At 41.4% G+C, this 26,399-nt stretch overlaps 1 protein-coding gene across 24 annotated transcripts in view; it reads left to right on the top strand.

Moving 5' to 3' along the window:
• Positions 1–26,399, top strand: part of RGS7 (regulator of G protein signaling 7) — a 248,923-nt gene that overhangs the window by 188,386 nt on the left and 34,138 nt on the right. For all 24 annotated transcript variants that reach the window (XR_013232604.1, XR_013232603.1, XR_013232615.1 and 21 more), the window contains 6 exons: positions 5,333–5,439; positions 9,123–9,174; positions 16,514–16,578; positions 18,041–18,117; positions 18,220–18,301; positions 26,233–26,307. Coding sequence is in view for 19 of the 24 variants with exons in the window: in XM_077345052.1 (XP_077201167.1) it covers positions 5,333–5,439; positions 9,123–9,174; positions 16,514–16,578; positions 18,041–18,117; positions 18,220–18,301; positions 26,233–26,307 (458 nt within the window). In the remaining 5 variants the exon portion in view is untranslated. The remainder of the gene's footprint in view (positions 1–5,332; positions 5,440–9,122; positions 9,175–16,513; positions 16,579–18,040; positions 18,118–18,219; positions 18,302–26,232; positions 26,308–26,399) is intronic.

Raw genomic sequence — 26,399 nt, forward strand, 5'->3', positions numbered from 1 at the left:
CACCAATATTGGTTGTTTGAATTTTGACATGAAAAAGACTCAACCCTGGCTGTAGTTCCAGGAGCTCTTTCTGTATTTTTGTTGTTGTTGTTAACACATCATTTTTAAAAAAATGGGACTTCCTGTGTTCTCTAGCTATTCCTTTTACTGATTAAAAAAAATGACCCTTTGGCAAGATACGGATGCCCTTTCTCCAATGAGCAATTTATATATCTGTAGAGAAAATTGCAGCTCTCTAGCAACAGCAGCGGGGCAGCCGTAACTCAAGGGGATGAGAAAAGCTCTGAGGTGAGCACCTGCATTTGCCATTATGTGGTGAGATGGCTCTTTTGGGCCTTATCTGCCAGGCCTCAGTCAACACAGATAGCAAAGGCCATGGCCAGGCCTGCAATATTGTGATACCCTAGCTCTTCAATGTGAAGTACAAACAGAAAGGAACTCTGAAAGGGCTGTTTTTGAATTGTCTCATTTTAAAAATGGTTTTGTTTTTGTTACCCAGCTCATGAGCCTCCTCATGTCTGGGAGGAAGATGGGCCTATACATATTTTGAGTTATGGAAGAAATATTGGCCCAGAGGAGGGGGAATGACGCTCTAGTGCATTGTTCCCAACCCCCGGTCCAGGCCGTGGATCAGTTGTTATCGGGCTGCGGCTTCTCCTTGTCCTCCTACCAACTGCTGCCTCAAGGGCTGCTCCACCACTCTGCTGCCGGCTCACCTTTGGTGCTCTCCAGTGGCTGCCATGGCTGGGGCTCCCCCTCAGCGTGGCACTGCGCAGCTGCTGCTGGCAGCGCCCCCCAGTGGGCGGCAGGAAGTCAGGGGTGCTGGTGGGAAAGCAAGTGAAGCAGGGGCTCAGGCGGCGGTGGCATCCTTCGGCAAAAGACTACCCTCCCCCCGGGCCTCAGTAAAATTGTCAAGTCCCCAGTGATAAAAAGGTTGGGGACCACTGCTCTAGTGAATCTTGAGTGGAATTCTTCCATGGTCTCCCCTTTGCATGAATTGTCTCATTCTCTGGCTCCCATCACTAAGATGTATTTTTTAACCATGTTGTAAACCTCTCCAAGGCAACTGTGTCAATAGGGGGTGGTCTAGAAATCTAATGATAAATAAATAAATGTGGGTGGGTCACACAGCAGAGCCCTTTCCCCTTTACCAGCTAGGCTGATGGGGCTTTGGAGGAGGAGCTGGCTGCTCACTGCCTCTTTCTATCGCTGCATCTTTTTTGTCTTGGAGAAGGCAAAGAGGACCCAAGCCTCTCTTATCCAGATCCATTCTTTTTCCGGGCCAATCCAATGTGATCATTCAATTTCATGTAGCATAGAAAAGCAAAATAAAGTCCATTTTATTCCTCTGATATCATGGGCATTTCATCAAATTAGTAAAAAATAGTGTCATGCCCATGGAATTGGGTTTGAGAAGAGGAAGGCCCTCTGCAGGGTGTAATGCCCTAGATACCCACCTAATACCCACCTTCCAAACTGGCCATTTTCTCCAGATGAACTAATCATCTGGAAATCAGTTGTAATAGCATGAGATCTCCAGCTGTCACCTGGAGGTTGGTAAGCTGAGCACCTTGCCATAGTAAACTTCCCCTCTGGCTTGCATTGCAGGCCGTGTTCTTCCACACAACTCTCTCAAAGCTTCAGTCTCATTCTCTCTTATTTGCTTCATGCTTCAGTCCAGTTTCCCACTGCCTTTGACACAAGGACCTCATTCAGCCAGCACCTCTCTAAATGCATTTCCAGTTTTGAGAGCCAGCGTGATGTACAGCTTAAGAGTGGTGGTCGCTAAGAGGACCCAAGCCTCTCTTCCAGGGTTTGATTCCCACTCCTCCTCCACACGCAGCCATCTGGGTGACCTTGGACCAGTCACAATTCTCTGAGAGATCTCTCAGCTTCACCTACCTCATAGGGTGTCTGTTGTGGGGAGAGGAAGGGCAGGCGATTGCAGGCCCCTTTGAGACTCTTTAATGTAAAGGAAAGCTGGGTATTAAAACCAGCTCTTCTTTGGGAAAACTGATTATGTAAGGAAAACCTAGAAATCGTAGCAATCAGTTAGGGCAACCCTGACCACACTCATGCATAACAGCCTCTCTAATCCCATTACAGGAATTCCCCATCTGAAATGCCCGACTGACACAGACATCTTCAGGAGCTCATGTTAACACTAGGGAGATAAATGTGTTTTGGCCTGCCCTGGCCTCCTATATCCATACTAGACAGCAGAGTCACACAAATGCTTTTACTTTGGCATCTGCAGTTTTGAACTATGTGTTGATGCAGTGCTGATTTAAGATTAACAAGTCTCTGAATAGTGTTCTGGCATCTCCATCCCCGTTTCTTGAAAAAGAGTCAAACCAGAGGTCAGGAATGTGGCAAGGGATGCTCCCATAGAACTTTGCAGGGGCATAGCTACTGACTGCCTAGAATTGCTGCTGCTGAAGAGTTGGTTTTTATACCCCCTTTTTCCTACTTTGCAGAGTCTCAAAGCAGCTTACAATCGCCTTCCCTTCCTTTCCCCACAACAGCCACCTTGTGAGTAGGTGGGGCTAAGAGAGCTCTGAGAGAACTCTGACTGGCCCAAGGTCACCCAGATGGCTGCATGTGGAAGAGTGGAGAATCAAACCCAGTTCTCCAGATCAAGCCACTGCTCTTGACCACTGCACCATGCTGGCTCTCACTAATACCAATAACCAGGCACTGCTAACCCTTTGGCGTTTATATGTCGTAACCATGGTGTGCTAGAAGCCCCTGAGCTATTCCAGTTCAGCAAGGGTACTCAAGTCCTATCTGTAATTCAGTGAGACTGACTGGTAGTCCTGAAGCAAACCATGAACATTCACTTCCCCCTTTTTTGCATGTGGTCATCCAACTGCCCAGACAATGTAGAATAAGAGCAAAATCTCAGTTCATTCATACAGGTACTTTGGTTTTGATTTGGAGTGACTGCACTAAAATGCAAAGCCCTGCTGCAGAGTGATCTTTAAAACTTGAGGTCTTGTGCACCTTCACAATGTGCTGAAGGCTTTCACACCACTGTGGCTCGATGATGACTTGAGTGGCATGCCACCATTTCCTCAAGGCATGCAGATCAGAATGTCCGACTCCTAGGAATACTGTGACAAGGATTACTCACAGCATTGTTTTCCTGTGTCAATGAATATGATGGATTCTGCTGCTGCTGCCCTTATTATGCAGAAGAGAAATGCTTTAAAATCGATTGTATGTGCTAGCTCCGGTAAACTGTTCAATTGCATTACGGAAAAGACTGGAGTGCTTTTGCATCACGTGCAACAACAACAAAAAACACCACCCTTCATAGTCTATTATTGGCTCCCTTTGCTGTAAGAATCACTTTGAGGGTAGTTTATTTAAAATATTTTCAAGTTTTCTTTTCAGGAAATGCTCTTTTACTGTATTTCCCCTATGTATTTCACAGCAGGGAGCTGTTTTCCTAATCCCCATATGCCATTTTTGCAATCAAAAGTTCTGTGAGCAAGCAGAACTCCAGATTTGTGTTGCTAAGTATGACACACAGCTGAATTTCTTTACTTACACATTTTTATTTTAGACCCATGATAGATATTTCTCCCTCAGAATGCCCTTCATCACTAGCAACCTACTCCATTTCAGGGCTGTGATGACTGCTGAAAGTTGTTTGCATTCTGCCAAGTAGATTTTCCCAACATAATTTTTTCAAATATTATGAGAAGGGAGGAGAAGGAGCCTGCTTGGTTTGGAGGGGAAGAGGAAGTTGCCTACCCCATTCCTAAATTTGTGGAGAGTCCCTCCTATGCTAGTTCCTTTGACCAGCTCCAGCTCCTTATTTCCAGTTTAGAATCTTCCAGACAAAGACCATTTATGCACTAGGAAGTTCATTTCCCCAGCAGGAGCACAAATCAGGGGCAGATGAAGTGCACCAGGCCAAATGCTCCCACATGTGGGTGTAGGAAGAGCTGGGGCAACCTGCCACAACTAAAACTGTAGTCTGCAGCCTGGCATGAAACCTCCAGTGCGTAAATGGTCTAAGAGAAGTTCTACACTTGACTTTCGTTTCCCTCAGTTATCATACATTGTAAAGGTGCCCTAAAAATACCCTTTTTTGAAACATATACTTTGTGGAGAGGTTGTTATTTGTTTTAAAAGTCCCCTGACCTTTATTGTGCCAAAATCGGACCTTGTCAGGGCCTGTTGTCTAGCCAAAAACTTGCAGGGTACAATCAGGGCAGATACCATGACACTGCAGGGATTCAGTTCACTCCTAGTTGTAGGTGACATTGCATAGCGCCTCCTAGGCCTGCACCACCATTATATAGATCAAATAGGGCTGTAGCAGGTGACCCAGCCACTCAACGTGCTGGAGCACTGGAATGGGGCATGCACCAGCATTGTGTCATGGCGGCAAAAACTGGAAACGATGTCAGCCTGCTGCTGGGTCATCCGGTTATCAGTCCCTCCTCCTAAGTGTTGTGCTTTTGGTTTTTGTTATCCTGAAAAAAATGTGATTGTTCTTTTTCTTCCCTTCTATCCCAGTTGTGACAGATGGTTGACTGAGACAGACTGAAGGGTCTGCTACATACAGTGGGATAGCCTTTTTGCTTTGGGGGAGGACACAAGGCTCCTCCTGAGGCTTTTCTTTGCTGTCATTTATATTGTTACAGAAGTGTCACTTCTTAAGCAGCATTTTCCACATCTGCACAGGTTTAGGACTGAGACACAGGATGTGAATGGCATTTTGGCAGTTACTCTGATGCCACTGGTGCAGGTGGAAATTATATGCAATAAAGCCTCATGGATATAATGCTGTTGTGATGTCCTTAATTGCAAATCAGTTCTTAAAACAGGTAGATGTCTGAGTTTAAGTTTTGAAAAAAATTATAGCGGTTATTTGCAACCATTGGATTAACAGTGCTAGGATCACTCTCTTGGCAGGAAAATCAGAATCTGAAACATTCTCCAGCAAAGCATCCATAGTCTTGAGAAGGAAATGGCCTCTTAATTTCTATCCTGATATGCGGGAATCACAAATTTTAATTTTTTAAAATGGTTTTAATGTGGATATATGTTGAGAGCCTCCCTGAACCTTGCAAGGAGGGGCAGCCTAGAAATCAATCATTCAGTCAATCAATCAATCAATGCTGTCTTTTAATAAGGTTCTGTCTTAAGAAAAAAGATGGTATGATTTTGCATTTTTGGTTCCAGATGACATTTTTATGTCAATTTAACAACAATGTCAAAGTCTTATTAACAACAGAACTGTTCAGATTTTTTTCCTCTTGTAGTTAAAACAAAAAGTATATCTTTTTTTTGAAACTTTTGTCTTTCTCTGGTACAGTGGAAGCTCTTCATTTGGGAACATTAATGGCTGCCCATGGATATTTCTTTCCTATCTCAGACCATGTTCTAACACTGAAGGATGATGGTACCTTTTACCGGTTCCAAGTAAGTATCATTGCATTATTTTATCGATCATACCACTAGTTAGCAAACATTTTCTTCACTGCAGATAAGTCATGGTGTAGCACAATGCTGTATATTGCTCTAATACATTCTGATTGAGAGATGCATTAATCTGTGTATGGAAGAAGGGAGCTGGATGTGATCACACAGACATCTCCCATAGTGACTGACGTTTAGCAGCCTTGATCAACTCAGGCAGCCTAATTACAATCAGCCCGAAATAAGACAGTAGTCTTTCAAATCAGACCATGGCAGAGTTGCACTGAATTAGCCTTGTACATATCTGGCCAAAGACCAGTGGCACGGGGGGGGGGCAGGGACTTTAAGAGCTTTCTCTGAGCTTTATGGAGACCTCCTCTTTCATGGAGTTTTACATGCGCATGAGTGTACCATTAAGAGAGCTGAACACGACCATACAGAATAAAATGCCAGAATATTATTCAGAAGGATGTTTATCAGAAAAGGAATAATTAGCCAAATGTGTTTTGAAGTGCACTTAGTTTTTCATCTTGAGACAGTTGAATTGTAAAGGACCACAGTCTGAAGTAGATCAGTATCCTGTAACATTGGCTTTAATATTCATTCTCCTCATTTATTAATTTATTGGGGAATTTTTATCTTGCCCCTCAATCAAAAGGTTCTCAGAGCAGTTTACGAATAAAAATGAGTCGATAAAATACAATATACAAATACCACACACACTAAAAACCTAAATAAATACTCCTCTTCAACAACAGCAGACTAAATATATAAAACAGAAAATATTTAAAAAGTAAAACATTAATGTATGAAATATAAGAATTATATAAAGTAACAAATGGTCAAAATAATTACAAGGAGCATATTTTGGCAATAGTGATCCAAAACAGAAAATGCACACACATACACACACTCACAAATGCACACGCAAACCGTGAGAAAAATGAATTCAAATACATCAGATTACGAGGCCAAGACTGTGGTTGTGGTTGTGTCATTAAGGAGGGGGCTTTTCACATTTATCATATAAGTATGATAAATAAATTTAGGGAGCCACCTAGGATTACTACTACTACTACTACTACTACTACTACTACTACTACTACTACTACTACTATTTCAATAACTTGTGGTGGGTTACAGTTGTCTGAATAAAATCCCAGTAAAATACCCCAGACATAAAAACATAACACAAACCCAAATAATCACAATCATTCCCCCAATAAAAATCTCCTAGAGGGGGTGGGAAGAGGGGTGCGGATGCAACCCGCAAGCCACCAATCACACCGCTCTATTCTGGGAGGGGGGGCCATAAACATTTTCCTTGCTGCACTGGCCTCAACCATAGACCTGGTGGAAAAGCTCCATTTTGCAGGCCCTGCAGAATGTTGAAAGCTCCCACGGGGCCCTCAGCTCCTCCAGGAGCTCATTCCATCAGGTAGGAGCCAGGACCAAAAAGGCCCTGTCCCTGGTCGAGGGCAGGCATGCTTCCCGGGGGCCCAGAATGACTAACAAATTAGTGCCCACAGAGCGTAAGGCCCTGAGGGGGGCATAGGACAACAGGCCGTCCCTCAGAAATGCAGGTCCCAGACCATGAAGGCCCTTAAAGGTTAAAACTAGAACCTTGAACAGGATCCGGGCAGCAACTGGCAGCCAGCGCAGCTGCCTCAGCACTGGCTGGATGTGGGCCCTCCAAGGTGTTCCCGTGAAGAACCTAGCAGCTGCATTTTGAACCAGCTGCAATTTCTGGATCAAATCCAGGGGCAGGCCTGCATAGAGTGAGTTACAGAAATCTATTCTGGAGATGACAGTGGATCACTGTGGCCAGGTGTTTGGAGGACAGGTAGGGTTCTAGAAGCTGAGCCTGGTGAAGCCCTATGAAGATAGGTTGAGGGACTTGGGAATGTTCAGCCTGGAGAAAAGGAGGTTGAGAGGGGACATGATAGCCCTCTTTAAGTATTTGAAAGGTTGTCACTTGGAGGAGGGCAGGATGCTGTTTCTGCTGGCTGCAGAGGAGAGGACACGCAGTAATGGGTTTAAACTTCAAGTACAACGATTTAGGCTAGATATCAGAAAAACGTTTTTCACAGTCAGAGTAGTTCAGCAGTGGAATAGGCTGCCTAAGGAGGTGGTGAGCTCCCCCTCACTGGAAGTCTTCAAGCAAAGGTTGGATACACACTTTTCTTGGATGCTTTAGGATGCTTAGGGCTAATCCTGCGTTGAGCAGGGGGTTGGACTAGATGGCCTGTATGGCCCCTTCCAACTCTAGGATTCTATGATTCTATGAAGGTGGGAAAAATGTCTGGCTAGCTACCCTCTTGAACTGTGCCTCCAGAGTTAATGAGGCATCAGTGGTCACCCCCAAATTCCTGACCTGGGGTGCGATTGTTAGTAGTGTCCCTGCCATGGTGAATAAATATACTTCCTGATCTTCCCCCTTACCCCCCAGCCACAGGATCTTCGTCTTGGAGGGGTTGAGTTTCAGATGACTCTGCTCAAACCATTTAGCCACAACTTCCAAACATCTGGCAAATGGTTCCAGGGCAGTCTGGGCAGCCGTCCATGAAGAGATAAAGCTGGGTGTCATCAACATATTGATGACAGCCCAACCCAAAACTTTGCACCAGCTGGGACAGAGGGCACATAAGGATGTTGAACAGCATGGGGGAGAGAACTGAGCTTTGAGGGACTCCACAAGGGAGCCAATAAGAGCGCAATAACTCATCCCCCACAGTGGATCTGGTTATGGAGAAAGGATAATATCCAGCTAAGAACTGTGCCCAGTATCCCCCATCCCAGAGAGGTAGTGTGCCAGCAGTTCATGGTCGACTGTGTCAAACACATCTAACAAAACGAGCAAGGCCAACCTGCCTCAATCCAACTGGTGATGGAGGTTGTCCATCAGTATGACCAACACTGTCTCTACCCCATGGCCAAGACAGAACCCAGAATGATATGGGTTGAGTGCTGAAATTTCCTCCAGGAACACCAGGAGCTGGTCTGCCATGGCCCTTTCAACCACTACCCAGGAATGCTAAATGCAAAACTGGTCGGGAGCTGGCTGGGTCCTGCAGGTACAGTGATGGTTTCTTAAGGAGAGGGCAAACCACACCTCCTTGAGCAGCTTAGGGAACTCCCCGGTCGACAGGGAGCAGTTGATAATGTCCCTGGGCTGATCTCCTATCCATTGGCCACATCCCTTAAGGAGCCAAGATGGGCAGGGATCAAGGGAGCAAGTGGTAGGCCTAACTGTCCCCAGCATCCTGTCTACTTTGGGTAAAGAGAGCCATCTGAAGCCATCAAACATCGCCTCCAAAGGCGGCCAACAGGCCTCCAGTTCATTTAATGTACCAACTGTAGCAGGAAGGTTGCAGTGGAGTGACAAGTCTTTATCCACAAAATAGTTCACTAATGCCTCACAACCAATTTCCATGGCAAAAATGTCCCATTTTGCCACTTTCACTGCCATCTCATACGCCCTCATAAGCGTGCAATAAGATATTCTTGCCAACTCGTCATGAGACTTCCGCCACACTCGCTCTAGTCATCTCACAATGTGTCATATTGCAATGTGTAGACCTTGTGTAAGATGAGTGCCAGTTGTAAACCGCCCTGAGCCTCCGGGGAGGGCGGTATATAAGTATGACAAATAAATAAATAAATAAAAGCTTTGTTTTGTTTTGCAGACACCTTATTTTTGGCCATCTAATTGTTGGGAGCCAGAAAACACAGATTATGGTCAGTGTGGATCTCTCTTTTCTTTCACTCCGGAGTCTTGCATTGTATGGATGATAATCTCATAACCATATTTTTTTTGTTTAAACCCCACATCGCTAAGCTCTACCTGGCCTTACTGTCCGAACCCAGGGCAAAAACTGCTAATGCTGAGCTCAAGATTGGCTTTGGTTTACAAAGTTTACTAAGGCAGAGGTCAAATCTGCACATGAACTGGGAATACAAAAATAGCATCCTTTTTAGCAAACCCTTTGTTAATGCATACGATGATACATTGGCAGTGACTCAGAAAGTAGTGATTCTGCCATTTTGGTTAGGTTAAAATAATAGGAGCTGGCTAAGGACTGCTCAAAGCTGAGCAAATACAATAGATGTTATGTCAATGAATTCTGTGTATGTCCATCATAGCAGCCATGGCTATAAACGTCCATATATGCCGCTATCCTATTGACATATATGAGGTGTCTATAGTTATGGATATGTACCTTTACTTCAAACTCTGGCACACAACTAATCGTGAGGGTCGATATAGCATTCTGATCAAAGAGAATGAGACTGCAGCACTGTACGTTGTTGATTAGTTTCCTCCCAGAGCTCTGATTTTTCAAAATGAGTTCATGGGGTTAATTTCTTGTTCATATTTGTGCTCCATGTTATGCATCCAGGGCTTTAAAGTTATCAGACTGAGCATTAAACATGGAATATTTTCTCATATTTCAAAATCTGCCAGTCGACTGATTCAGCTAAATGCACATTCGGGCATCATTCTTTATAGGGAGTCCTGTAAATTATGTGGCACTCTATGGTACTCTATGGTACCCTGCTGGTTTATTGCGCTGGACATTCTTCTTCACTTCTCTGGAGTGCATAATTGAAGTAAAGGGAAACCTTGATGAGGCATATGGAAAGACTGGAAATTCTGATAGAAGAGAACGTAGTAAGAAGGAAACTTTTTTTAAAAAAAAGTTAAGCATCAAAGTGCTTAGGAAGGGCATGATAATGCGAGTGAGGTTGCCATTAGTTTGACCTAGCACAATACTAGACACTGTATAAGTTCTTATGCAAGTGGAGCTGTGCTAGGTCTGTTTTGGTTTCCCCGTAACCCAAATCCAAGCCTGTTCTGAACCTCTAGTTCACCACATTTAGTTATGTACTTCTGAAATGAGAAACTCTGGGGCTCAAAAGTACCTACCTACTATGGCCTTCATTGGGATGTGGGCAGCCTAATTGTAGCTATTGCACACATTCATGAATACAATTTGGGCACTGCAAAACAAATTGTAGAGTTAAAGCCTCTTCAGCCATGACTAAAATTTAGCCCTGATTTCATTGACAAAAACAGGTTCATTCTCACACTACACATTTCCCCCAATCTCTGATCAATTTTAGTGTGTTAATCTCATATGTAAAACAACCACAAATACTATTGGAAGTCCCCCAACATATTTGTGTTGCCTGAACCAATAACAGAAATGTACCTGCTAATTGTTGTAAAAAATCTAAAAGGCTATATTCTTCTAGAATTTAAAGACACTTTGCAGTAAATTAGGCATGTGAAGCATCTTACAAATTTTGGGTAATAAAGCAGGAATCACAGAAGCTTTCAAAAAGAAATTTCCCTCCCCACTTTCCACTGGCTCATGAAGTTAAAAGGCTGAAATATTTCTCTAAGTCCCACCGTCTGATAGCCTGCACTTAGGAAAACTAACAGATTCATCTTTGTGATCAAAGACTGGAGGGATCAAAATGAACTTCTGTGTGAAATGCAGTTAGAGGGGAAAGTTATAGATATATAGTGGTCGCCATAAAGTATTGCAATAGGTTATATATTTAAATTATAGATCAGGCTCATGAATTTTTGTTGCCAGCTCCATCTGCATCCATCAATGCCCTTGTTAGCGCCTCTTGCTCTTGAACACGCTGCCAGTGGAAGTCCTTGTGGCTCTTTGATTTCTAGGGACTTGCCAAGCAGTGTAGTTAAGGAGGGCATTGGAAGAATGTTTAATTGTATTTGCAGCTCTAGAATGCATTCCTGAGGTACACCTACTAAATAGCATGGAATAAAATTACAGGGAATTATCACTCAACTTGAGGCTGAATATCTGAATTGCCTTTATTTGGAAAAGAAGGTATTTGAGCAAAGTTAATTGCTTGGAGGTTCTGCTTGCAGGATTTGATTGACTATTTCCATATGCAAGAGGGTATCACTGAAGTTGCACACTGCCAAATGCAAGACATGCCTGAGTGAAAGTTAGAGGATTTCTGGGACATTTTTCATTGATGGGAACTTCAACAAGACCTTCAAGAAATGTTTCCTTATCATACCATAAACATTTTTAAAGGCCTAATGATGTGGACAGCGGAAAAGTTCAAGGGGATGGCAGGTTACAGTGGATGAGCGATAGGGTTGTGAGTGTCTTGCATAATGCAGGGGGGTTGGACCACATGACCCAGGAGGTCCCTTCCAACTCTAGGATTCTATGATTCTAAGTTGCCATGATACAGCCTGATCTCGTCAGATCTGAGAAGCTAAGCAGGGTTGGAACTTGGAAGGGGGATAACCAGGGAAGACTGCAGAGGAAGGCAATGGCAAACCACCCCTATTTATTTGCTTACTTTGAAAAGCCCTTGTTGGGGTTGCCATAAATCAGCTGCAATTTGAGGACACTTTACACATGTGGAATGATATGGACATAAAAATTAGTACCTGTCTTCCTCTCCGTTCCCTGTAAGTAGGGTCTAACGCTTATCTCAACCACTGACTCAGCTTTCCAGTTATATATAGAAAGTTGTGGGTTCATACTAAGTCAGCCTATGTGAAATGTAATTAAGTCCACTCATAGTATGGAACCTCATAATTATCTGGGCTCTTCTGACCAAAAATAATAACAAAAACAAACACATGGTCTTTTAGTCTGTTTGAGGGTACAATTAAGCTGTTGGCATTGAAAAAGACCTCCCCCCCAAAAAAAAAAGTTGTTAAAGTAGAAATTTGGAAAGGGGCTGCTATGTTAGCATGTATTTATAAACTGTTGCTAGGAAAGAGAATCCAGGACTTCTTATTTTCTTCTTCTTAATAGGAATTCTAAGCAACAGTGTAATGCCTAATACCATGTAAGCCTATTTTCTCTCAGTAACATTTGCCCCAGTCTAGATTGGGTTTCACTCATTCATCTGGGGTCTGAAGAACTGAGTAGTAACTCTCAAAAGTTCATACCCTGCTATAAATGTTAGTCTTTAAGGTGCTACTAGACTTTCTCTTTTCTACTGCTACAGACAGGCTGACATGGCCACCCCTCTTTATCAAGCTGCAGCCTTGGGCATTTAGAGACGGCATTCCATAGTGGGTTAGAGTGGTAAGCTAGAGCCAAAAGCATCTAGGTTCAGATTCCTACCTTGCCATGAATAGCAGTGTTTGTCCTTTAACCAATCATTTTTTCAGGTATCATCCTAATTTTCTACAATCCTGCTTTGAAACCATTTTTTGTAGCATCTGTCACAATTGTAGTGCAATATTTTTTGGTGTGAACTGATGTAGCACTATTGTCTCATCTGGTGTAGTGGTTAGGAGTGAGGACTTCTACTCTGGCATGCCAGGTTTGATTCTGCACTCCCCCACATGCAGCCAGCTGGGTGACCTTGGGCTCGCCACGGCACTGATAAAACTGTTCTGACCGGGCAGTGATATCAGGGCTCTCTCAGCCTCACTTACCTCACAGGGTGTCTGTTGTGGGGAGAGGAAAGGGAAGGTGACTGTAAGCCACTTTGAGACTCCTTAAGGTAGAGAATAGTGGCATATAAGAACCAATTCTTCTTCTTCTTCTTCTTCTTCCTAATACCGTATAACTATACCTTCCTCTATTATCCAGCTGTCCATATACTTGTGCTCAAATATCTTTCTTCTTGAATTGTTGAGTCCCCTACACTTTTGAAGCCTCGTTTTTCTTGAACCTGCAGTGCAGCAATTCTCAAACATTGGCAACTCAAAGATCCCCTTTTGATTTAATTTTTTTCCAGACAGCATCCCCCAAACAAGTTGAAATGAAATGTTTAAATAAAATTTCAGATCTGCTGATAGACCAACATCATACACAACCTCAACTTTTGGCATTCAACTAGAAACTCATGGGCTTTGGTTGTCTGTGGGCAAAGAGTTGTCAGTCCTCTTGCTGAAATTATTTGCATTGGACAAGAGAGTGAAAACATGTTCAAATTTAGTGCTAGTAATAACATTCATTATTGTATTTGGACAGTGGCTGTATCAACATGTCATTGGACATTGCAAGAAAGTTGACATATAGCAATAATTAACTACTGGATTCTAGTGTTGATCCAGTCATAGTAATTCTTCATAGCACAATGATAGCACAGGATCAAGCAACATGTGGATGCAGCTTGTACTTCCTTGGTGCCACTCAGTCCATTAGAGTTCCTAGCCCTGAACAGTTAGTTCCCGCAGACCAATTGGTACATCTTCTGGCTAATGCTGTGAACTGGTCTGAAAGGTTGATGACTGATTTTGTCCTCTTTCTCTTAGGTGAAGAGCTCCCTGCCCCATTAATGAAAGCTGGGAGTTCTCTATTTTTAGTTTAGCCCTCTAGTTCAAGAAGGGTTTCCCTTCTGTCCTTGCAAAGGACTAGTGGACACACTAGGGTACCATTGCAGTCCCTCGTGGTCCCCAGGCATCAGTTTGAGTAACTGTACTCTAGCAGGAATGCAAAATAAATACCTGGATGTAAGTAACTTCTGTTAGTGGGAATGATATTTCCATCCTCTTCCCCCTTCTGCAGCCCACTGAGCCTCTTGAAATGGGTCTCCTGGGGGACTTAAGACCATGAGGAACAGTTGAGAGGTGAAATTGGAATTTGCAAGGAAAAGGGGAAATTGCAAAACAATCACCACTCCTTCCACTGAGAAAAAGACCTTTGGATCTAACCCTCTTGTCACTTTTACTTTCAGAAATTAAAATATGAATCATGCACAGCACTACTTCAATTCTAGTGTGCACATGCTGTGTTTGCTTTCAGAAATGAAGCCGACAAGGCTCTCACCCCCCCCCCCCCCCTTTACCTCTTCTTCTATACCTGTTACCGTTTTGGTGTTTTTCCTGGGCAAAAATGAGGTGGAAAAAAATCATTAATTTAATGTCTTTATTTCCACACAAAAGATTGGCAACAAAAATGGCATATGAGCAGGTTTTAAACAGGACAAGGGTAGGTTAGATTGGCAACACCAGCTGGGATGGAAATCCTAATTTTAAAAGTCATTTCTTTCCCTGGACCAGCAACAACAGTAGTGGTGGAAGAAGCACTTTAAAGAAAAAGAGGTGACAAGCTGAAGTTCTCCCAGCAGGGGAAACGGGCACTCTAGTGTACATGGGAAGAGGGGCATAACTTTTCTCAGCAGAGATATTCCTTGTGAAAAAGGACTCTAGACTCTGCACCTAATCAAACTTGTGCCTGCAGAAAGTGTTACTGTATTCACTATTTATCTCTGGCTAATGTATTAGGTAGGTAGGTAGGAAGGAAGGAAGGAAGGAAGGAAGGAAGGAAGGAAGGAAGGAAGGAAGGAAGGAAGGAAGGAAGGAAGGAAGGAATCTTGTCCTCAGGAAATACCCTAGGGAAGCTGTACTGTGATTAATGGAAGGTACATTTTCCTGCTTAGTAAAAAAGAGAAAAGCTTTGTAATTAGTGTTTATTTCAGACACAATGGAGCATCTCAGCAGGCTTTTCTGTTTGTATAACAGAATAAACATTCAGCAGTGGTTTTAAAGCAATTTTATACTTAGCCATCCACTGCAAACATTAATGGTCCTTTATTCAGTAGGACCTGAATGGCTTAATATAGATTATCATAAATTGTACATTTATTCACTTAATCTTTTCCTCTCTTTTTTCTTCCTTTTTTGTTGGGGGATATCTTTGGAACATTAGACATGACGAGAATGAGGATGAGATGGACTGTTGCTAAATTTGCTAGAAAATCTCCTGAAGATCAAGTTTAATTTTAGGACACAAACTGACTGCATATTGGGGAGGAGTCAAGTTTCTTGCACCTCCAGGATAGGCTTCCTGGCAGTGATGAGCATTTGCACATTGCTTTGTGATGCAAATTCCTTTAATCTCTTCTGAGGCACATCCTCTGCTACTTTCTGAAAAGATATAATCAAGCTAGCACAAATAAGTCAGTTTTTGAATGATATAGACCCAGAGGGTCAAATGTAGCCATCCAGGTACTATTCAGGGCTGACCCTTCTTAACTGGAGCTTAGAACTGATGAGATTGGACTAGCCTGGCCTACCAGGTCAGAACAGTACATGCAGACCTTGATTTTATGGTCCTAAATGTGTAACAGGAATATGTGCATCTCCAAACAGTGAAAAACACAAGGTGGATCTTTGCAAGGGGGTCACAGACCCATGGATCCTCAAGTGTCGGAAGGTTCTCCTCCCCTCCCCTATGTTTATGGTGTATAGTACTGCAAAGACTAATGTACATATGACAGGTACATTTACTACATAAAAAGTGAATCAGCATGTTGGGTGTGGTGGGAGTCTACTGATTCCATTTCATGTATGCACTACAGAGAATAAAAGATGCCTGAATTTGCATTGAGCTTATAGAGCAATTTGTCATGCTCTGTACTGAGAATAATCTCTGTTCCTTTGTTTCGCGATCTATAAATGGATGAGACATATTTTTGTATGGGGCTCTGTTGAGGAAATCTGCCATGAAAGAGCTCAGAATCATTTTTATACATAAGTCAGTTGTAGGTTTGGGCACACACATGCTGGAGTAGTTCTTGGAAATAAGTTTTATTGAATATTTAAACAACTCTATAGTACTAAAACAATCCCTGTATTCCAAATAAGCAACTGTGGCGCAGATGGACTTGCTTCTCCATCTGGGGCTCATTAGTTTTTCACATGATTTATACTACCCAAAATGAAGGCAGGTAAACTGAAAGATTTACAGCAGGCACCTGCGATTCTTATTTTCTCTTAATTCAGATGGCTAAAAACAAAGGGAATAAAAGCAATTACATCAGATGTGTGTAAGAGTCGCCTAAGAATTACTGACTGATTGTAGTTGACAGTCACTCCATCTCAATGAAAAATAGCCCTCTTTTGTGGAACAGACTCTTTGAAATCATGCCCCACTTTGTGGGGAAGAGCAGTACATAAATTGAAATAATAAATACATCTAAAACACAGGATGGAGATACAGTGGTCAAGGACCTCTGGCTGACTGGAAGGCATTATTAAGCCATTAGATCTTGATGTCTGGGGTTTTAGATAGTGTCTGAGATAGCAAGAAATGATTGATTATTTTTTGTGTTCCAGCGGTTTACCTCTGCAAGCGAACAATGCAAAACAAAGCACGGCTTGAGCTAGCAGACTATGAAGCAGTAAGTACCTGGGGGCCTTTCCTGGAACTGAGATGTCAAATAAATGAGACTCTGAAACACAGTCAGGTGCAAGGAACAAGACCACGACAGTGTCAAAAAGAACCCAGCTCCCAGAAAATATCACTTGAGGACCTGTGGCCTAAATGTCGGGGTACTGAAAGTGATACTGGAGTTTTAAGTTTTTCACATTCCTGCATTAAAAAGGAACTGCATAGTGCTGAGCTGAGAAAGAAGAAAGGAACCATGTTTTAAACGGAGGTCCTTTCATTCAAGATTCTACCAAGCTGCAGCGGCGAGATTGCTTGTTCAGCAATGTACTAGTCTTCTGTTTTAGACATATGATAAATACACAGGTAGGCTATTGTTGAACTTGAACTAAACAGTTGCAACACAGCACAAATTAGGGTCACCTTGAAGATTATCTTGTTTAAAGTGTATTGTGAATGCTTTTTTCACTACAGGTACCTGGATGGGAAGCTAGCATATGCATCAGCTTAGTCCCAATTTGTATTAGAAAGACTTGCACTTACCTTCAAATAACATTCAGTGTGGCTCTCCACTGCTCAGAAACCCAATTTGAAAAGTAATGTTTAAATTAACTTTATTAATAGTATCAGCATAATTTCTATACCAATCTCCAGAGCTGCATACTAGATTATCCTTTTCTCATATTCTTCTGGTAGGATGATTACACATTCATCTACAGAGCAATTTCAAAGCCCACCTTGTTTCAGTTAGTCCCCATTAGTAATAGCCAGAAGAATGAGACTGAAGAGAGGAGGTCAAGTTTTGTTTTCATTTTTAAGTGTAGAAGAAACCTTGTTTCAGCTACTGTTGCCTCTCAGGATTGACTTCTGCATTGTGTTGTTAAGTGGACTTTCCCGTGAGTCATGCCTGGATCTAAAAATGTAATATAAGAGAGGTTTATTTAGAGACAGTTTACTTCTGAGGAAGGCATGGGTGTTTATTGAATCTGGAGTAACTCACTAAAGCCTGAGTCTTCTCTTGGAAGTAAATCTGTATTCTGCACTTATTTATGTTACATTTTTTAATGTAGGGTTGACTTGTAAAAGCATCAGAATGCAGAGGGTCTTGTGGTTAGGGTATTTCTGTGTTAAATGGCCCTTAGATTCTTATCAGATCCCATTTATATAGATCCTATAATATCATTGGGAAATTCTGATGAGTATCTGTAGAAAAATTAACTGATTTCAAGCCAGTGTATTTAAGAATCTTTCAGACTCTCCAAAAGACTTCCACTGTGTCATTTAAAATGGCAGTGTAAAAGGATCACACACCCATATTTATCCAGCAACTTACATGGAATGTAGTGGGAGCGTCTCATGTGGAACAGCAACAATATCAAGCTGTAGCCAGCTTGTGGGACAGTTGGTTCCAAGAAGCCTGTAAAAAATTGTAAAATGCTACCCTAGAAACTTGCTAACGTATGGTGTGTTTTCAGGAGAGCTTGGCCAGGTTACAGCGAGCATTTGCACGGAAATGGGAGTTTATTTTTATGCAAGCAGAAGCACAAGCAAAGTGAGTCCCACTGACATTTTGTTGCTGGATTTGTCAGCTATCATCTTACCGGGCATTTCCACTGATGTTCTTTATGTTACATATCTACCTCCTCATCGACAGAGTGGACAAGAAAAGGGACAAGATAGAGAGAAAAATCCTTGATAGCCAGGAGAGAGCGTTTTGGGATGTACACCGGCCAGTGGTACGTACCTTAGCTTACATTTGTAGCTTACGTGTAACTCTAAAAATCATTTTGCACAAGATGGTAACATCACATGTCTGGAATTTGAAGTAATATCCCCATTGTTACTCATTTGCCAGACCTATTTCTCCTTTTGGATAACCCTTCCCTATGTGTTTGCCATGTTTAATAAATACAATGTTACCTGTGAGCTGAAGGTTCTTGGGTCTTGTAGAGTGGGAAACGGGCTTATAGATATTGATATACAGTCACAATGACACAATTTCTATTATAGATTTGTTATTATTTGGAGAAGAGACCATCTGCTTCCTGGTCGTCTCTGGGGAAAAGAAGCTGTATTGTGAGAGAGAGATGGCTGCAGAATTTATTGCCACTATGGTTTCTGGGCCCAACATCTAGAGATGTAAATAAAACTTGTCCATTTCCTTGAAAAGAGACTGGGATCAGATCTTTGTGGACTCAGGAGGGATGTTCCTAAATTCTCCATGTACTAACTTTGCTGGGAATTACTCTGGTACTACATCCAATAGCAAGCAAGCGAGCCTCTTCACTGTAGCTGCCTTGTGCACTTTCAAATATTAAATTTTCACTTCTATAGATGAATGAATGTTTACTTTCTATACTGCTCCTCCCATATGGGGTTGGGGCAGTTCACAGCAATAAATAAGTACTGTAACTATGCAATGTTATATTTTAACAAGGTAAAATAGTAATGGTACTATTTTTTAGTTTTGTTTCTTTTTAACTATATTGCTGTTTAATTGAATTTAATAAAGTTTTTAGAGAATGAGAAATTTGCAAATGAGAAATAAAATAATAAAGATTTAACATCTTGCTACTTAAAAAAAATAGAACATTAACAAGCCCAATCATAAACAGTCCGACAATAAAACACACAGCTATTTATTCTATAACTGGGGATATTTCCACACCACTCCTACTATTAAAGGTGTATAATCTTACTGAGAAGATAAATATCATGGACTCAACATTTAAACTGATGGTATTTATAAAGATCTAACACACTATGAGCCTCTTGTGGCGCAGAGTGGTAAGGCAGCCGCCTGAAAGCTTTGCCCATGAGGTTGGGAGTTCAATCCCAGCAGCCGGCTCAAGGTTGACTCAGCCTTCCATCCTTCCGAGGTCGGTAAAATGAGTACCCAGCTTGCTGGGGGGTAAACGGTAATGACTGGGGAAGGCACTGGCAAACCACCCCGTATTGAGTCTGCCATGAAAACGCTAGAGGGCGTCACCCCAAGGGTCAGACATGACTCGGTGCTTGCACAGGGGATACCTTTACCTTTACCTAACACACTATAGCTTTACTCCACTCTATGGAATAGTTTGGTTACTAAAATTTCTGTGAAGAACAAAGTATTGAAGTGTTTGCATGAAAAAAACAATAGATTCTTAGGAAACAGCAAAGATTTCAGTTGGGTGTTTTGTGAGAATTACAGGAAGCAGGAAGCTGCAACATATGGTGAGTGGTCTTTATGACAGCTTTAGAACAAGAGTAGCCCTTGGTGAAAGCGAGGATGGTGGAGAAGCGGTCCCTGCCCCTGTTTCTGTTCACACTGGCTTTTCATTAAGAGGTCGATCTTTTCATGCTGCTTTAATCTGGAAATTTTTTTTTTAATTTTAAGTGGTTTGTTTGTATAGGCTGGGTTTTTAATGCTGGGATTTAATTAAAATTTTAATGTTATCTGTATTGTTTCTATTCTGTTTTATGTGAACGGCCCTGATCCTTCGAGGAGGGTGGCATACAAATATAATAAATAAATAGATAGATAAATAAATAAAGTTTTGCTTTTTGCTTTTTGCTTTTTCCTTTTTCCTTTTTCCTTTTTGTTTGTAAGCTGCTTCAGATTCCTGGAGAGGTAGCATAAAAGGTCCTAAATAATAATACAGAAAATACCTATCTGTAATAAGAAATGGTGAGGTGTTTGCCATTGCTTTAAGATTCAGGTAGGCAGATGAGGACGAAAAGTCGAAAGCAATGAAAGAACAATCCTTCCTGTAACAAATGAAGCCTTGATTCTTGCAAGTTTATACCCTGGAGATCTTGTTGTTTTTTAAGGTGCACTGAGCTCTCAAATCTAGTTCTCACATTTTCTCCAAAGGTTCTAAATTGATCCATATACTTTTTGTGCCCGCACAGTTTCTTTCTAGTTAATATGGCTGTGCCTTCTCACACTTCCACCTGGGAATTATAGCCTGTCTCTGAGCATATTTTCCATTGTGCTACAATTGTATGCTTTCACTTTGGAGTGTGTTTGAAATTTCCTAACTTGAAAATTAAAAGGAGTAGTTAAAAGCCACAGTGTAGTCCTTTAACATTTCAGTTCTAAAATCAGTTCCAGCAATCAACAGACACTGACACAGCAGCTGCCTTTTTGAGCACCTAGTCTGCACAGTACATACTGGCACAGAAATAGAGCATATCCTCTTAACACTCTACTGAAAATCATAAGGGAAAAGACAATTTTGGCTTTGGGCAACACAATTTGTCCGAAGATACATTTGGCTATTATGATCTAGGTGGATTCAAATGAGTAGCTGCGTTGGTCTGAAGTAGCACAATAAAATCAGAGTCCAATAGCACCTTTAAGACCAACAAAGATTTATTCAAGGCATGAGCTTTCAAGTGCAAGCACTCTTCGTCAGACTAAGAACTGACCATCATAACAGTACTGGACTCTGATTTTATTGTGCTACTTCAGACAAACATAGCTACACATTTGAATCTATCTTTGACAAAAAAGTCAGCTAAATTTTTGGATATTTACATCCAGTAACTGGAGCTGTGAGCAGACAAGACAGATCTTTCTTCAGACCTGAAAAAGGCCCCAGAAACATTTTAAATCTTAAAAAAGAAAATACATTGGAGAGTTTAAAACAACAAAATAATAATAAAAAGAGCACCTGTAGCTTTAAACAATGGCTTCCCTCCATGTCTATTGCTAGGTATTCCATGACGGGTTACGTGAAGGACAAAGTCCTTTTCAGGCCTATTTTGGCCTTTGAAGGAGGACTCATTGGGATCAGGAGCTGACTAGGATTGCCAGCTCCAGGTCAAAAATTTATGGAGATTGTGGCGAAGTCTGAAGAGAGCAGGGTTTGGGGAACAGATAACTTTTCCTCATCCCGGTGATCATTGTTTCCTTAAAGTAGAGATCCCCATTCAGATTCTTCCAACAAATCATATCAGGTGTCAGATTAAGTGGTCTGACCAACTTAATATAAAACTGAAGGAAGTTCTAGCTGCAGAAGATCTGTCCAGCATCTGTAAGGCCTTTTCAAATATGGATGTCTCACAGAATCCAATCTCTCCTTATGACCTATTTGTGGACAGGCTAAAACCTGTCCTATTTAAAGATTCTTACCCAGATGGCAAGAAAATGAACACAGCAAGAAAGCCAAGGTTTGACAAGGAATGCATCAAAGCAAAAGGGGATTTGTCTAGAGCCTTTAGTCTGTATTCTAAGGCAGGACTAGACTGTAGGACGGAAACATTTGACACGGTTCTAGAATTTAAGAAAAAGTACAAAAAACTTCTATATCGAAAAAAGATCCAATACAGTAAAGAATTGTGGGAAACCCTCATACAATCTGAAAAAGACAAAAATAACTCGCTCTTTTGGAAATTGACCTCTGGCATTGATTCCAGAGATAGATCTCCGATTGACATCCATATTTCTCCACTTATAGCAGAGTGGCCTCTAGTCTCTTGCAGCAAAGTAAAGTCACTCATCCAGCAGCTGAGGTGCAGAAAGGCCCCAGGACTAGATGGTATTCCTCCTGAACTAATTAAAAATAATGAAGATTGGTGGGCTCCACTTTTGGCAGCCTTGTTTTCCTATATCAACACAACAGGGCAGATCCCCGAGAGTTGGGAAACAGCAATTATAGTATCCTTCTATTAAAAAGGAAATCGGAAGGACCCAACAAATTATCGACCAATTAGTCTACTTAGTGTTCCTAGTAAAATCTATGCTAAACACCTTTTAGACAAACTATCCATTTGGCTAGATCAGGAAAAGCTGATTGGGAGGGAGCAAGCTGGATTTAGGGAAGGGGCATCCACCTTGGATCATTGTTTAACTATCCAGCATGTAATAGAGAAATATACCTCTACTAGTCCCGCCTCACTATATGCTGTCTTTGTAGACTTCAAAGCAGCATTTGACTCTGTTTCCAGAGCTCGTCTCTGGGAAAATCTAGAGTCCACTTCAATTGACCGAAGGCTTCTGATTCTTATTAGATCTTTATACCAGAACACGGCTCTTAGGGTAAGATGTAGCAAACAAGGACATTTAACTGACCCAATTAATACCTTCAATGGGGTCAAGCAAGGCTGTGTCTTACCCCTGCACTTTTTAACTTCTATATAGATGATGTGATCCAAGTGTTTCAAGATTCAGACTTGCATCCCCCAATATTAGCTGGTTGCTCAATCCCTATACTGCTTTATGCTGATGTTGTTCTTCTTTCAGTAACCCCCACAGGGATTAGGCGAATGCTTAAAAAACTTGCCCAACATTGTGAAAAAGAACATCTCAATATTAACTACCAGAAGACCAAGGCCATGGCATTTGGCAAACATCCAAAATCTAGAACATGGATGCTAAATGGGCACAAAATTGAACAAGTAACCAAATTTAAATATTTAGGTGTATATATTCAAGCCTCTGGAGCAAAGAGCATCCATTATTCATATACATCAGAACTAGGGCAAAGATCAATAAATAACATACTGAAATTCTATCGAACAAAGGGCAGATTCTTTATGCCAGCAGTCCTGAAACTATACTCTGCTAAATATCTAGCCCAACTCACTTATAGTGCATTTTGGGGTGCTCCGATATCAGATACTATCAAGCTTGAAAGGGTCCAGTCTAAATTCCTTCGGGCACTCCTCCAACTTCCATGCTGTGTAACCAACTCCATGGTGCGTCTGGAAACAGGAATGTTAATGGTCCAAGACAAAATCTGCCTGTCAGCAATAGGAATGTGACTGAAATTAATACATAATCCACAGGTTAATCCTGTTACATTAGTAAACTGTGTCCTGCTGTTATGATGGTCAGTTCTTAGTCTGACGAAGAATGCTTGCACTTGAAAGCTCACGCCTTGAATAAATCTTTGTTGTTCTTAAAGGTGCTACTGGACTCTGATTTTAAATCAGGGGTAGTCAACCTGTGGTCCTCCAGAGATTCATGAACTACAATTCCCATGAGCCCCTGCCAGCGTTTGCTTAGACTAAGTGATGCATAGCATCACACCACATGTTACATTATGAACATGGCTGGATTGCATGAACTCCATAGTTACTTCCCACCGTACCCACTGGGGTTTTGTCCCTTCTGTACTATAAACTAGGACTCTGCCAGCTCACTTGTACAACATTTTTTTAAATGTAAAATGTTCCAGGTTCACACACTCTCTCTGTAGTTAGAAGGTGATGAAATATCTATTCTTGAGAATCAAGAAAGCTGTTGCCAATCTGCATGGACAATGACAAACATAAAGAGTCCCTAATTAACAAAAGCCACATAATCTGCATTAAAAAGGATTGCAAAAAGACAGCACAGCTGGTGATAATTGTACCTTGAGTAATTATTATGTTAAATGAGGTACTAGTTTTAAAGCAGAATGTGTCCAGTGAGCGTCACTCTACCCCAATGTATCTAAATTTGTTTGAGAAATCATTACACAAAACTTCAATGTATAAAGCACCCATTGCAAGAAGTTTTAATTACTGGTTGTTTAAGGAAAACAGATGCTTTATGGCTATTATAGGGTGAGCTAAGAATGGCTAAGAACATCCTTCTTCACTATTTAATAGTGTGTATTCAAACAAAAGATGCATACATGATTTTTAAAAATTTAAGAAGAGTTAGTTCTTATACTTCCCTTTTCACAACCAAAAGGAGTCTCCAAGCAGCTTACAATCACCTTCCCTTCCTCTCCCCACAACAGACTCCCTGTTGAGATAGGGGAGGCTGAGAGAGCTATGAGAGAACTGTGACTGGCCCAAGGTCACCCAGCTGGCTGCATGTTGAGAAGTGAAGAATCGAACCCAGCTCACTAGATTAGAAGCCGCAGCTATGTCTTAACCCTACAACAAGTCAGATTATAATGTTTTAGCTTCTAAACAGCCAAAATGGGAAGAGTACCGCATCTGGCCTAAGACTGTGCATGGTAACCAGTGGTTTTCTTTGTTTTGGGATCTGTTTTTGTATTTTAAGAAAAAATCAATCGGTGGGTAGATGTTGGCATTCACCTTTGCAAATTTGACTTGCCTGTTGCTAATGAGTTTACAGAAGTCCAGGCAGGATTTCGAAGAGGCAGAGGAACTAGAGATCAAATTGCTAACATACGCTGGATCATGGAGAAAGATGGGGAGTACCAGAAGAACATCTACTTCTGCTTCATTGACTATGCTAAAGCCTTTGATTATGTGGATCACAACAAATTGTGGCAAGTTCCTAAGGAGATGGGAATACCAGAGCATCTTATTTGTCTCTTGAGAAACCTATATGCAGGTCAAGAAGCAACAGTGAGAACCAGGCATGGAATCACTGATTGGTTCAAAATTGAGAAAGGAGTTCGGCAAGGCTGTATACTGTCGCCTTGCCTATTTTACTTGTATGCGGAGCACATCATGAGAAAGGTGGGGTTAGATGAGTCACAAATTGGGATCAGGATTGTAGGGAGATCAACAAATTGGGATCAAGATTGCAGGGAGATCAACCGCATCAATAGCCTCAGATTATGCAGATGATACCACTCTAATTTGTTTAATTAAAATATTTGTATTTGGCCTCACTACATGCCTGTAGCTGAGGAAATTCTCAACATATTAATAAGCCACAACAGATAAATTATGAACCTTAAAGACAGAACACTATAAAATGAGTTGGGGGAAAAACACCAACTAAAGGACCCATGAACAATTCAAAGCACATCAGAATAGATTAAAGATATAAAATCTAGAGCCTAGCTTTAGAAGTCTAAACTAACACGGCAGTGAGTGAGTGAGTGAGTGAGTGAGTGAGTGAGTGAGTGAGTGAGTGAGTGAATGAATGAATAAATGAATAAATGAATGAAACTACTTTGATGCCTAAAGTAATGTAAGCCTGGCACCAGTTGAACATCTATTGGGGGAAATGCTAAAATACTATTCTGTGTGCTGTGTTCCACTGTTCCTTAGCTTTGGTTTAATTAGAAAAATATCTAAACTTAATTTTGGAACTGAATCCTATGCCATTTGCCCCAGCCTTCATTTCCTTCAGTTAATTTCCCCCCCTTGTTTTATATAACCTGTGTATATTATTAAAATAGTATAGAAAGCAACCTTGTTGTGATTATATTTTTGACTGAGTTCTGCTTTTTATGCAGTTTTTTTAATTTATGGGAAAAGACACAGAGAAAGGATGCAACATGTATTCAGTCATACCAAGACTAGATCTTTGTAGTCTTTCAGCAATGCAAAATGCGGCTTGGGGGGGGGGGGTCTGAATGGAATGTGACTGCGCACTGCAAACACTTTGTACACAAACAGCAGACCAGTGGAGAACTTTGAATGCAGTGTATGAACTTTGGAAACAAGACTAGGGAATTTGGAACTCCAGCATTTGGGGGAAAGTTTCAAATGAGGAGAATTTTGGAAGCATCCCAACTTTGCAGACAAGAGGAGTGCGTTTCCAGTGGTCAGTGTTGTGCCTAGCCCTTCACAAAGTGATCTTTGCCAAGGCTGACTTTGCTGCCCCTTTCTCTTTCAGCTGCATCTCCCCCTGAAGAGACAGGAAAGAATGCTAGGGAAGAGCAACCTTAATTGCTTCAGACACAGCCAGATTTGGTAACAGGAAGCACTTAATGTGAAATGAAAAATCACATATATTTCTTCTTGTCTTATCTTAAATCTTTAGCCTGGATGTGTAAATACTACTGAAGTGGATATTAAAAAGTCATCTAGAATGAGAAATCCTCACAAAACAAGGAAGGTAGGTTCCTCTTTTCAATGATCATTTACATCTATGGTAAATAATAATTCTATTATTATTATTATTATTATTATTATTATTATTATTATTAT

Source organism: Paroedura picta, chromosome 1, assembly GCF_049243985.1.
Source record: "Paroedura picta isolate Pp20150507F chromosome 1, Ppicta_v3.0, whole genome shotgun sequence".
NCBI classification, from domain to species: Eukaryota; Metazoa; Chordata; class Lepidosauria; order Squamata; family Gekkonidae; genus Paroedura; species Paroedura picta.